The sequence below is a fragment of the Idiotropiscis lumnitzeri genome, chromosome 4 (assembly GCF_059441095.1).
Source record: "Idiotropiscis lumnitzeri isolate Australia: NSW breed Sydney's pygmy pipehorse chromosome 4, RoL_Ilum_1.0, whole genome shotgun sequence".
In the NCBI taxonomy this organism is placed as follows: Eukaryota; Metazoa; Chordata; class Actinopteri; order Syngnathiformes; family Syngnathidae; genus Idiotropiscis; species Idiotropiscis lumnitzeri.
Window position 1 is genome coordinate 16,585,230 of NC_142394.1, and position 13,516 is coordinate 16,598,745.

At 40.6% G+C, this 13,516-nt stretch overlaps 1 protein-coding gene across 2 annotated transcripts in view; it reads right to left on the bottom strand.

Annotated features, from left to right (window-relative positions):
* Positions 1-213: 213 nt before the first annotated feature.
* The window catches only part of ctnna1 (catenin (cadherin-associated protein), alpha 1), a 54,914-nt gene continuing 41,611 nt past the window's right edge, over positions 214-13,516 (bottom strand). For both annotated transcript variants that reach the window (XM_088294000.1, XM_088294001.1), the window contains exons 16-18: positions 11,108-11,213; positions 3,143-3,277; positions 214-1,588 (exon numbers count right to left, since the gene is read on the bottom strand). In XM_088294000.1, the coding sequence (XP_088150126.1) occupies positions 1,298-1,588; positions 3,143-3,277; positions 11,108-11,213 (532 nt within the window). In that variant the 3' untranslated portion in view covers positions 214-1,297. The remainder of the gene's footprint in view (positions 1,589-3,142; positions 3,278-11,107; positions 11,214-13,516) is intronic.

Here is a 13,516-nt window from a genome sequence, read left to right on the forward strand (position 1 = left end):
CATCTTAAACAGCTGGAGTCAGGAGTGTTCCCGTCTGTAGTTTTAAACACCATGGGAACATGAAACCAACTTTTATATTCAGTAGTCGTTCTATGTGGCGTCAATACTTGTATCTCCCCCTACTAGGAGTCAAAGAAATATTTGACTTCTATTATTTACAACAATGTATCTAGCAGCACAATAAATCTTGGAATCAATTGAGGGTAGAAAACATTTTAGGGAGGATGGTTTTATTCAGTTGTTTATCGAAATATAGAGCAGGCACATGAATTCAATATAGTGTTCACTAACAAGTTTGCTACAGAGAACAATAAAGCAATGCACAGCAAATATGTTTAATTCGATCTATTCCAAAATCAAATACAGCAACACAAACCAAGGGGTAAAAAAAACAAAACCTTTGAGATGATTGGTTGTGCATGGTGGGGAGGATGCTTGGCGTGAGCGCATTGAAGCCCATCTGGGATTAGTTTGCTGATGTCAAACGGACAAAATCGAATTTGAACGGGATACATAACCAGACTTTTTGGAAAACCTTTAAAAAAAAAGCTTCACACGCGATGTCACCAAAAAGCTGTTAGATCGAGTGCCAAATTTCAAGCTAAACGATTTCAAGCCCCCCATCCGGGAGGAACCCTGCCCCTTTCTTTCCATGCAGTTCTCAAAGGCTGAGTTGAACAAAGTATTGCTAACTCAATTTGGACCCATTCTCATATTGAGGTTGGTCTCATTGACAGAAAAAGAAGCTCGGCAGCTCTGCAGAGAACAAGCGTACATCACTGACTGTTTGGTCACTGGGTTTTATAAGGATTCATCCGTAAGCCTCAAAATGCTCAGAGCTCTACTGAAGGGGCGGAAGCATTTGGGGAAGACAAATCTGTCATCAATATATACTACTAACTTTGGCTTGTTACAGTTGGGCCATGACACATTCATCGTGCGTTTATTGCTTGACATGAAATAAGGCCATTGGGAGTTTGCATAGTTGGTATTTGCCGCATAGACTATCAAACAATGAAAAACACCAGAGAACCCCAGCATAATACAACCGAAATGAGAATCGTCTTGGAAAATTAGGTCATACATACACAATAGAAAACCAATGTGAAAATACAAAACAAAACGCCTGTGTCCAATTGATCCCTTACTATTTTCCGCACAAGACAGTATACAGCAATCTTCTGGAATTGAGACAAGGCAGACACAAAAGATGATAATTTTCACAAAAAAAAAAATATTAAAAGCTCTTTAATAAAATGCCAAGCTTGATCTCTATACAAAGAAAATGTGCGAGGCTCTAGATACTATCCATGGCTTTAAACTCGCTCAGAGCCTGCACGGGGTTGACGTGCTTCTTGTGAGAGGATCTCTTGACCCGATTAGTTTGGCCGTCATCTTGCTTCTCCCGCTTCACCAAAGGTTTCTTCTCAGGTGCCTTCATCCTCCAGGAAATGGCGGGCATATTGAGGGCCTCCATACCTTTGTTCTTCTGGTACTTGGTGGAGGCGACGTACGACGCCTTTACAGTGGACACCACGGTGTTCATCAGATTCTTTGCGGCCTGAATGAGGGACATGGCGCTGTCCAACTGTTCATGTGAGAACGAGAGAGAGGGAGTGCGAAAATGGTTAGCCTCTGAAATGTTGGAAAACAAGGCGTCATTGTTTGGAGCCTAGAATCAACAACCTTTTCACGTTTTGACATATAAACATATGCGAGGAATTGGAGAAGAGAGGAAAAAGGTCAGACTAATTTAATCCCACAATTTAAAAGCCTCCAAGACGTTGGTGACACTTCTGTTAAGTGTTGAAAGCATAGTTGCCTGTCAGCCTTGCTGAAAGGGGAAAGGGGTTTCATTATTTCATGCGCAGAGGCTTGCTGTTAAAATCAGGTTGAATGGCAAGTGGCTAATTAATGCGTTAACAACCCTGTAAATATTGTTCATCTTGGAAACTGTGCACGCATGTAGGCAATGTCTGTTTTCTAATAAACAAAGCCATTACCTTTGTTATATACCGAACACTAGCACTGATTGAACAACACCGAACTCAAATACGACAGTAAGTAGTTGAAGTGGCAAATTACAAAAAAAAAAAATAAACAGTAACATATTACAAGGTGTCCTTTTAATTACATGTAAATATAGCGGAACCTTCAAAGTCAATTGTGGAAACACTTCAAGTTGGCCCAGTAGTCAAACAGTTATGTGCAGCAGCATGGAAGTCTCAGTTGCTGAGTTTTCTGCAACATTACAATTAACGTATTTTATTCTAAGTTCAGGCGGTCCATTTTAGAATTGTTGCCATTCTGATTAGAAGCAGAAGTTTTGAGTCCAACTGGAATTCATTCACTGCCGTCATCATGCTTTAGTGAACGGGGATTTAAATACAAGTCACAGGACCAAACAAACTGTCAAAAAAGTGTGATTTGTTCCAAAAATGCATTAAATCAGATTTTCTGTCAATACTGCAAACCTATTATTGGAGCATGGGGGGGGGGGGGTCTAAAGTCAAAACAAGTCGACCATGTGACGCGGATTAATTGAGTCTTAAGATTCAATGATGCAAGTGAAAATTATACACTATACAATTTAGCAATATAATTCTTTTTTTTTTCAACTTTTTTCCCCCACTCATGACAATTACAAATGTTAAAAAATATGACTGCAAACATTCCTTGCAGAGTTAAAACGTGAGCGTTTGAGCCTTGAACACAAACTGAGATATGGGTGTTGTTTTATTTGGCCCCACAACTTTCAGAAAAAACCCCGTATCATATTCATTGCAAATCTACTGATTTCATGTGACAGGAGCGGAAGTCAACGAGTGACGCTCTATCAACCCGCTGTACGTGAGATGAGTGGCATTTAAAAAGCTCTTTCACTGAATGATTTAAATCTTTTTGCAGTCTTCCTCCTCCCCAGGATTCAGTCGGTTACCTGAGAGACTTCCACACTCGACGTCGGTCTCCTCGCAGGAGTTGTCAAAACATTTCACCAGCCGTTAGGCTTATTTCATATGTCATTTAACATGCATTTTAACTGCTCCGCAACTCTTCAGTTACTTTGGTGGCTGAGCACATTGAACAGAGTAAATTATAGATGGCACCCTGGTGTCCATGATTAAAATGATGGTGAACTTACCCCCGAGACAACCAGCTCTCCTCCCAGATTCTGAACCTCGGCCTTGACTTTGCTGCAGATGTTGAGCTGATGGCAGTACAAGGCGATACGCTGCAGGTAGGCGAGCAGGTCCTGCTTGCAGGTTGAGTCTGGGCACTGGAAGACAAAGACAATCTGTTATCAAATTCGTTGCGTTCAATCGTATGTGTGGTGTAAGAATGAACAGTTGATGCTTATTTTTACCCCCAGCTTGTGGGTGGTAGCAATGAATCAAATTTGTCACTTCAACCATTTGCTAGCATTTCTCATGATTGATATTGATGTTATTCTACAGACACACGAATCGCACACTTTGAAGATGACTTGGCGGCGGCATGACAGGTAAGGTAGACAGACACCCACGTCGGGAACACGCTCAGAGCCAAAATGATAAACTCAAAACACCCACAGGAATAATTCATGTTGTCATAGGTGGCTTGAATAACAGAATGCAAATTTTATTACAAAAGATTTTGTTGGTGGTGTCAACAACCTTGTGTCAAGTGGATTAGACCACAAAAATACGACAACAATTAAAAATGTGGCACCGTTAATAGACACAAATAGGACTTATTTTTGATTAAAATAATCTCTCAAGCCATTTGTACGTGGGAACATTGCAGGATGAAAACCTAAATCAATGTCAATTTGTATACTACTGAAAAGCTCTGAATATCAACGATGGACCTTCAGCGTTTTCAGCGGAAAGGTCAGTTGACAAGAGTCACCCCAACCACATTGTCAGACATGGGGATATACTTTAAGGCAAATATGGATGACAAAATTCGAGTCAAATACAAATTATGCCCCGCAAGAAGGCGACGTTTGGCGTAGGACTGTGCAATGCAATTAATCGAAATTCATTTACAATTAACACACTCAAATATTTAAAAAATTGGCCTAATTTAATTTACAGTATCATTTTATCTCTCTATCTCTAAAAGAAGTTCTAGTGATTTTTTATTATCATTATTTTTTTTTTTGGGTGACAGCAGGTCAAGTTTCAAACCCGAGCGTCCACTCCGCTGCTCAGCTTCAGTCCATCTTGGGGACATTTCGTAATCCACTTAGCAGCGGCTACCTGGTTGATCATGTCAGCATATCTGCCTAGTCTCAAAGATTAAGCCATGCAAATCTAAGTAGACAAAGTGAAACCACAAGAGGCTTATTAAATCAATGGCTTCTTTGATAGCTCCGTTGTTACTTGGCAGTCAAGGGAAGTAAGCAATGTTGTGATAGTTATCACTTCTGCTGTCCTACAATTTTTTTGGATGACGTAAATGTCCGTTACAATACTAATGTGCACCTCAAAAGTGCAAAATACCATGAAATAAAAGTTAGAATTTAAATGTGACTGTTATTCATCTTTTGACCAGAATCCTAAATATCTTCAATAAACCCCCCCCAACATATATATTTTATAGGTTTTAGTCTAAATAAGCACATGTCAGAAAAGTAAAAATTACAATAAATAATAGAAAGTCCAATATTACCATTATATTGATTGTCATTTTGTATGAGCGCATTTAACAGTCTGACTCTCAACTGTCTTTTCCTTTGCATCCTTTATTGAGCACCCAAAAGATGCCCCGTGATGGTATAAATGAAATGGGCTGCATCTCTTTCATGATCACGATCCATTCCTGATTAATAGAAATATGGGCCAAGTGGAAAGAAGGGATATGTAATAGTTGGCGTTCCATTAAAGAAAAGTATAAAAGAAGCTGAAGGGAAAGAGAGCTGGAGGGGATGATCATTTTACAGATGAGGACTAATAGGTGGATGGTAGGAGGATGAAAATGGGAAAGAGAAAATGTTAAAAAGCGGGGTAGAACCAAAAACAAAACTGAGGGAGAAAAAAAGCACTTGGAGAAAGTATGAGGATGAAGAGTGAGCCAGAGGGGAAACCGTATGGAGAAGTAAATAAGAGCGATATCCAACTAGGGAGAAGGGAAACACGAGGATTCAACTGCAGCTTGCACGAATACTGAGTGTGTGTATATACTTGTATGTGTGTGTGCGTGCGTGCACACTCGTCAAGACCTGCGATGAGGCTGAATGCAGCAGCCATGCTAATAAGGGCTTGGGGAAGAATTCAGACGGCTGAGAGCAGAGCGCTGTGAAAGCATCACTTGTGCTTGTGCTCGGCTCAGCTGCTGGCTTCACTCTGCAAGGCTTCCCGCACTGTGACAAGTGCATACAGAAGTTGCGCAGAAGCGACAAGATCCACTAAGATTGTTTGGATAATGCAAATTCAAAGCTGGTGTCGTTACCTATACGAGATTCGCAGGCTGCAGTTTGCATTTTGACTACGCTTACTGTACGGCATGCCTGAATGGATTTGCGTACAATTATTTCAAATGAGCCTAATGAATCTGCATGATCAATATAGAAGGAAAAAAAGTACTGCTGTGCTAAAAAATATTCACGCAGTCAGTATTGGAGGCTGATGGAAATTCTTAACTGATACTATACTCCGAGGAATTATAGGGGTGTACTCAGAATTAATCCGATACCACTAGCCTGACATTTACCTTGCTGATAGGACTCGTGTCAGCCATATTTTAAGGTCAACATGGATGATAACATTTTTAGCTGACTACAATCGAGCTCTGAAAAGTGGATGAACAACTCCACTGGGTCGGTGACAGAGGCGGCTTCCCCACAAGTATGCATGGAGTTTCTTGAGCCACGTCGCTCTCTCAGCTCCGGCTGCACTCTTGTCAAGGTGGGCGGTGACATTTTGCAACTTGCAGCACTGCTGCGCTGGCCCACCCGGCGCAGCCCTCCACACCCTGAGGGCACCAAATACTACCTGGCTGATCGTGCCAGAATGTCAAAGATTAAACCATGCAAACCTAGCATTCATCATCATAAAAGAACCTGCTGCTGACTAAAAAAACAGTCCAGTAAGAGTAGTCATGATATTATAAAAAAAAAAAATACATGAGAAACAAATATATGACCAATCAAACTACCATCTCCAATAGATTCTTTGATCAGCAATTTACCAAAAGACAAAAACGTTTCCTATCTCAGTATTGGCAATCTAACTTTAGATGGTCACGTAACCAAAGAAAACATTCTTTCACTGGCATTCAGCACGTCATTCTCAGCATGTAGCAGGGCAATGGTATAATTCCCCAAGTACAATTCTGTTTCTTTTTTCTGAATTGAATGCATTTGTATTTAATCCAATCTGTTGGTTTTCATGTAACTTCTGTGGTGTACATTTGAATTTATTCACGACTTAAGTAACATTTTTCATAAACAAGTATGCCTTCGATACTACCTGATATTAATGTTGTTCATGACGGTGGCACTTGAGTGGAAATTGGTGCTAAAAGTTTGAGAACCACTACCCTGAGAGTAAAATGACAATGTAGCGATGATGTAAAGAGAATGACAGAGTTATGTTACTATGTTGAACAAAAGGATTCGCTGTGCCACGCAATGGCTAATGTCCATGACATAAATGATGATCAGGAAGGTCAGGTCCAATCATTGGTAATGCCACGCAGTTTTGCTGAATTCTATTACACACCACAGAGAGAGGAAGAGCTGCTGACCTTTAAGATGCTTCACCCAGAGGAAATGCCAATTTCCAATATTTACTGACACAGCAGCATTCTAATGAGCCACTGCCAACAACCTGTTGTCGAGTGCCACAGAGAAGCAAACCAAAGGGTTTTCCTTTTTTTTTTTTTCGTGTTTGTTCTAAAAATCTTTGTGCATATCAAAGTCAATCTAATGCAAACAATGGCATTGACCCCTCCCAATGTTAGTGGCTATTCTATGTGGGCACACATCTTGCGCACTTTACTACTGCCCGGTTAAGCTCTTTTACACTGGTCTGGGGCAGGCGCTTTTCAACAATGTGACAACTTGCACAGTTTAGTCGGAACGGGACACAGTACAATAAAGCAAAACAAGGTTCTGTTAATGTTACTCACCGAGCTAGGTGGGATACATCGTTATCATAGCAATACCGACGTATGAACATTCAAGGTAATCAACTATGTGGCCCTGTCACGCTCACGTTGCAAGTACAGCTCAGGCCAACCAACCGCTTGCCTCATTTCAAGTTTGGCTTTGTTTGACAGATAAAGCCAATCTGACAGGAAGGGAGCGAGCAGGACGGGCACACACAATCAAGATATCCATTTCCTGGGTTTAAGCGAGCGAGGCATTGGCGTGCACCGGCGAGCCACAGAAATACACAATACATAAATTGTGTTTTATAGACAAAAATACTTAACCGCACAATACCTAACCATATTTGTGATTTCATATGTACGTGTGGATGAAATGGCAAAGCTGGTGATAAAAATGCACGCGAGTGTCAGTGAATGATCGAGCCCCATCTTTTAAATTATCCTTTGAAACAAATTAAGCCTAAAGGATGCCACACCACGAAGAATTCAAAGACGCTGAGCAAACAGAAACAAAAATGCCTCCTTAATATTAGCAGCCAACATTTATTTCAGACCAAATCTCCATTATACAACAAAATCAACAAACTAAAATGATGCAACACAAGGCAAGCTTAACCACATTGGCACCTGATATTGCTGACATTTAAGGTGATGTCATCTAAATTATCCCATTGGAGACCATGTAAAAAGATTGAGATAGTTAAATAATTTTTCTATTTACATTATTGCAGTTGTCTTTAGGCAAAAAATTCATGCGACAACGAGCAGCTCAGGTAAAACTTTTTGGAGTGAATATTTTGTTGCAGTTGCCACAGAAAGTAAATAGATGATGTTTGATGTCAAACTTTATTTTAAATCCAAATCATTTTGTACCTTCAAAGCAGTTGCGGGACAGTCAGTTGGCTGTGTAATGAGACATGTTGACAGGCTAATATTTCTCCACAAGGGCTGTTTGTTGTTGAGTTGAACACCAAGAGTTTTAGCCTGAAGCCAATTTGAATTTATAATTCCATTTTCTCCCTCATTTAAACAACTCAATTTCTTGATTATATACTGTTTTCCTCAGAGAAAAATGTTTAGTTTGTCGTTTCCATCCATTAGAAATGCATCCATGTTCTAATTTTGCTTGACTGAGATGTTGTCAAATACCCATTTCATCTCTCAACTAATTGAAAACCGAATTACTCAAGGATCCGTTTCATCTCTTTTCACAGTTCTATATTGACACATGAAATAGATTTTCGGGCACAGCAATTGAATCTTCAGCTTGTTTGGAACTTTAGTGGGTATTTTGTGTCGCAAGGATTAAAAGAACACTCATGAATACCTTTTTTTTTTTTTTAAAACAATCAAGTGTTCATTGATAAATGTCCCAACCAACAAATAAGGTGAACTCTTAGTTGGACGAAACACCACTTGGCTGAATGATGACCCTTGAACTGCTGAGGTGGCAATTTATGGGGCTCAGTGGGTTATTTTGCTTTTCCAATATAGGAGTTAATTTATAACCCTGCCTGCTGCTACGCGTCTCAAGCCAGAGCCAGGATTCGACTCTGTCCAGCAACAGAGCCCATGGATCACTGTAAATCTCCACCGATTGAATGCAAATTGGAAAAGTACACTATGTATGTCAGCATACATCATAGGGATAAATGCTTTTTCGCGTGCACACATACACACACATATGCATCTTTAAGAGCGAAACAAGCAAGAAACAGGCATGTTTGGCTACATATGTTTGGTGATTATAAATCTCAATTACACAGCATTATTTGTTTACAAGCAGGCTTTGGTAGAATTCTGTGTTGCCCTGCATAGGAGGGTCCTAAATTCTTAATAAACTGCAATGCAGACCCTACAGACGACACTGACCTAAATCCTACCACTTCTCTCTTCACGTCTCACTTCTTTCCACTTTAATTTGGGTCCATTACGTGTTGTAATTTTTCTCAAATACACACAAAAAAATGTTTTTCCAAATCACCTGCCTTTCTCTGGTCACTGAAATAACATGCAACAATGTCTTATGAAGGAGACTGAGGGGTGAGATGCTGAGGCTTCAATGTGGGACCATCTGCTGATGTTTTATATGAGGAGTAAAATCTCATAGGCCCTCTACGCCAGAAGCACGGAGTGCATGTGATTAATATGCCTAGGTTAATGAGCAGGCCCAGCGTTGCCTTTGCTCCGCTGTCAGTATGTATGCATCTTAGTGGTGATTCACTAACTATTGCTGCTGGAGTATGCAGACATCATACACGCCGGGCGCTTTGCTATTAGCAGGCCTGCGGCATCACCATGCTTTGTTAGAGAAATGTCCTAAATATACATATACTGTGTGAGTAAATTCATGCAGTTTAGAAAGCGCCACCTGGCAATTATACTGCTAATTAAAAGGGCATAGCGCACATAATGGATTCATCTCTCAGGAGGGATGTTCCTCTCTCCACGGGAATTCAATGTCCACTCTCTTTACCTTACAATTCCATTCTGTCTTTCTTGCATATTAAGCCAAAATATGATGAAATGCATTATAAGCAGGCACATAGTTGTTTGAGCTTTGTACGCTAGATGGACTCTGAGCCTGAGGACTCTGTACCAAGTGTAACATTTGTTCAAACACTTTCTGAAAAGCACAGATTGCATTGAAAGAAAAATACTGGATTGTTGGGAGAATTAACGAGCCACCAAGTCACAGAGAGGTGGCATGTCTAAGTGATAAAGTGGTTGTCTCTCAACCCAGAGGTTGCGAGTTTGTTACTCGGGCCCTTGTGTCCATGTTGAAGCATTTTCAGCACGATGCTGAACCCCCAGGTGCTGCGTCATCAGTAGGTGAGGAAGGAGCGTGCCTTGTAGGTGGAAAAGCACTATACAAGTAAAAGCCCTTTCACATGAGAAGTACAGATATGCTCACACTCATAACTGCAGTTGCTCATCTGTTTTGTTGAGAGGATAGTAATGCTTTCATGAACGTGAAAGAGCATCTTCAAACTCTGTCAGTTAGGTATTGAAAAAAATCTTCCTAACTGAAACTATTCAAATAAAATGAAGTCAAAATTAGACTAGTAGACAAAATAAGATGAGGAATATGGCTCTAAGAGCACTTAAAACATGCTTGGATGATAATCATCCGGTAAAACCAGATTAGGGGTAGGGGACCCAATATGTTTAAATATTAGCATTTCTATAATGGCTGGTGTAGCAGAAGTCCATGATGAATAATTTAATCTTCAACATTATGATTTCAGTGGGAGCAAAGAGGTCAACACTTTCAATATTGCCGAAATTGAAATGTTGTGGTGGCCTTTCTGCGCCATTCTCTTCCTCCCTAAGTGGCTACATGTTCTTGGAAAGAGACACTAGAAAACCCAGTGGGTGCATCTTAACCACTCAAGCAGTCTCAGAAGATCTAAACTCGACAAGCAGAACTTGTAAAACACATCATAACTGTGATTTTACAATACATAAATGTATGTACATTGCAGAAAAAGGATGAGTTTGCTGAAGACAGGGCACATGAATAAGTCCGGGCATAAATCATGTACAGTGATTCCCTTAGGAGTAGTACTGTGCAAGTATTTAAGTGAAATATGAAGCCATGGATAATTGAATGTGTGTTTCCCTATGTCGAGGGCCATCATCTCATGGGTACGGGATGTATAGAGAGAGATGATGGAATCGGGAGTTAGGGCAAGTGGGAAGGCGAAAGGCCAAGGAAAAGGGAATGAGCGATCCGGAGAGAAATTGGTTACTGTTAGTGAGGGGCGTCTTCATGAATAACACAAATCACAACAACTGTTAACATCAGCAGGACTCCGCAGTGTGAGCCTTTTGTAAGATTAAGGTGCTCTGAGTATATAAGGACAAAAACTAACAATATTATCAGTTAATGTTTGTCCTGTATGCTTCTACATGAGTCCTGTCTTTCAGCAAACCAAATTAAATATGTCACTGAGCAGGACAGTGGAAAACAATATAAAAAGCTCTGAGTTGGAGATTAACAGCAACTTACATTGTCGGCAATGGTGCGACCCAACTTGTCCATTCTTGATCCTGCCTCTGCAATTTTCTTTGCAGCACTGATGACATCAGATGTATTCTTCAAAGGTCCTTTCCCCCTGTGGGAGAACATTTTAAAGATCAGTTGCAGTTAGTGTTCTTTTGTACCGGCGGCAATGTGTGTATTTTAATCGTTTTAGAAGGTGAATTTATGGTCAGAGCAAAACAAGGTTAGAAACTAGTCATGCACAGTCGCTGCGTCCTGCGTCTGTGGTTTGGACCTTTCTAAACAGATTCAAGTCTAATCTGAGCCTGCAGTAAATCAGTACATCAACATTCGAAAACTTCAGCAATGGATCCCAGTATAATATCAGAGGAGCACAACACTGACTTCTGAAAATGTTTATTTTTGTCATCAGACTCACATGAAATGTGTTCCAACAAGATTGTACAAACTGTGCATATGCTCCTGCTGCGAGTCTCGTCGCAAGTTACACCTCATGCATTAATTATTGAACTGAATCTGAATGCAGGAGACCATGAAATCGGCCAACTAACAAGACCTTGTCACTTAAAAAGGACAACAGGCGTTGGCAACATTCAATCACAACCCTTTAAAAGAAGGCATACTCATTGTTGACACCAGAGAATTGAGGGCCAAAAAGCATACTAGTTAATTATCATTGGAGAAGCAAAAAACAATGCGCAGACCCCAACAAACCTGAACGTACAACAAAAAAATATGCTAGCTCGAATGATTTCATATTACCACAATGTTTGACCCAACATAGGTCAACTGAGCCCTGTGATCAAATCCACCGTAGGACTTTGTTGCCCTCTTCACCACAAGGGACTAAGGGACACATTTGGCAAGAAACAAACTGAAGTCAACAACTCTCACAAATTAAAAAAAAAAAAATCTAACCAAGGACAGATGGAAGTTTGCAACACGTTCATTTTCGCCTACCCTATGATGCCCTTCTGTAAAGTAAGACAGTGCCCTAATGTAAGAGGCGACATGATAGCACAAAGTGGAATCTATCGAGGGGAAAGTAAGGCCTTAGAGGGCGAAGGTTTGTAATGGCTCCTGTGTATATCTTGGGGAAAAAAATGTTCCTAGAATAGTGTTGTACAAAAGGTAAGAAAACTGACCGCAGAGTCTGATGGAGAGAATGGAGAAAAACACTGCAGTCTCCACCAATTACACACAGCAAAAAGGTAGACCTCGTCTGTTCAATTTATCTAAAAGTTACAAACTAGTTATATGTTGACATTTGATGCATACTGTAGGAAGAAATACACCCCTCTATCATTTACATCGCTATTTTATATTTCCTTCTTTGCTTGCAGATACTGAGGGAATCCTTGTTAGTTTCTTTTCCTCCACTAAGCACTAATTTGCTTAAAATCAGGAGTCTCGCCTAATTTAAGTTTGTAGTCAAGGGGGATGGACGGGCTTCCTGTGCGTCGAGGAGTCCCTGGCACAGCATGCAGCTTTGACGAGTTGCCCCACTAAATCTCATGGTGAAAAATCTGCTCGACCAATGAGTGATTCGCAGTTGTTTACACATCAACTCTGCGTCCTAATTAGAAAAAGTGACTGCTAAGCCCTGGTTTTGCTTAAGCGCTTTCTGATTTTTTTTCTACATTCATCAAAGATTACTTAACTAAACTTGAGGCTTTTCAGCACAAGTGGTCAGGTCACTCAATGACTAGTCTCTCTGACAAGAAGACACTTTGGGGAGACATTCATGGCAAGCAGAAGGAGCTGAAAACAGCTCGATCATTTGAATCAGGTGTGTTGCAGCAGGGAAAGATGGAAAACAGGCAGGAGAACAGCCCTTGAGGACAGAGTTTGGACACCTCTGGTCTAGACAAAGCTGCAGGTGCCAAACATTTGTCAGCCACATAGGAGTCGGCTACCCAAAATGCTACATCAGGTGGCCCAAAAATATATTGCATGTCTCCAAGCCACGAATGCTTTATTCATAAGGGCCAACCGACAGCCATAAGCAATGCAGGAAGTCAACAGGAATCACTCTCACTCTGCAGATTTGTCGTGAGAGGTCGAGATCAATTACCTCACGGAGCATTAACCTTGGCAAGGCATTGTGCCGGCTCAAGGTTGAAAGGGCAATAATATGGTGGGCGAAGGTTGACTTAGCTAGCTTCTGACATTCTGAGTGCTACTATACCATACAGGCGTGAGGGAAAAATATAAACCTGTAGATTCACCCACACAATCTTTCATGTGCCCCCATCTTCCATGTGATTTCATTTCATCTTTGTTCTCTTATCAGACTGTTTTGCCAAGCACAACTGAGTTTGTGTTTTCATTTGCATTTGTATGCATGAATTGTGGTCCCATAAAATCTATGCATCTCCACAGATTTGGGCTTTGTACTAGTACAACGTGAATGTC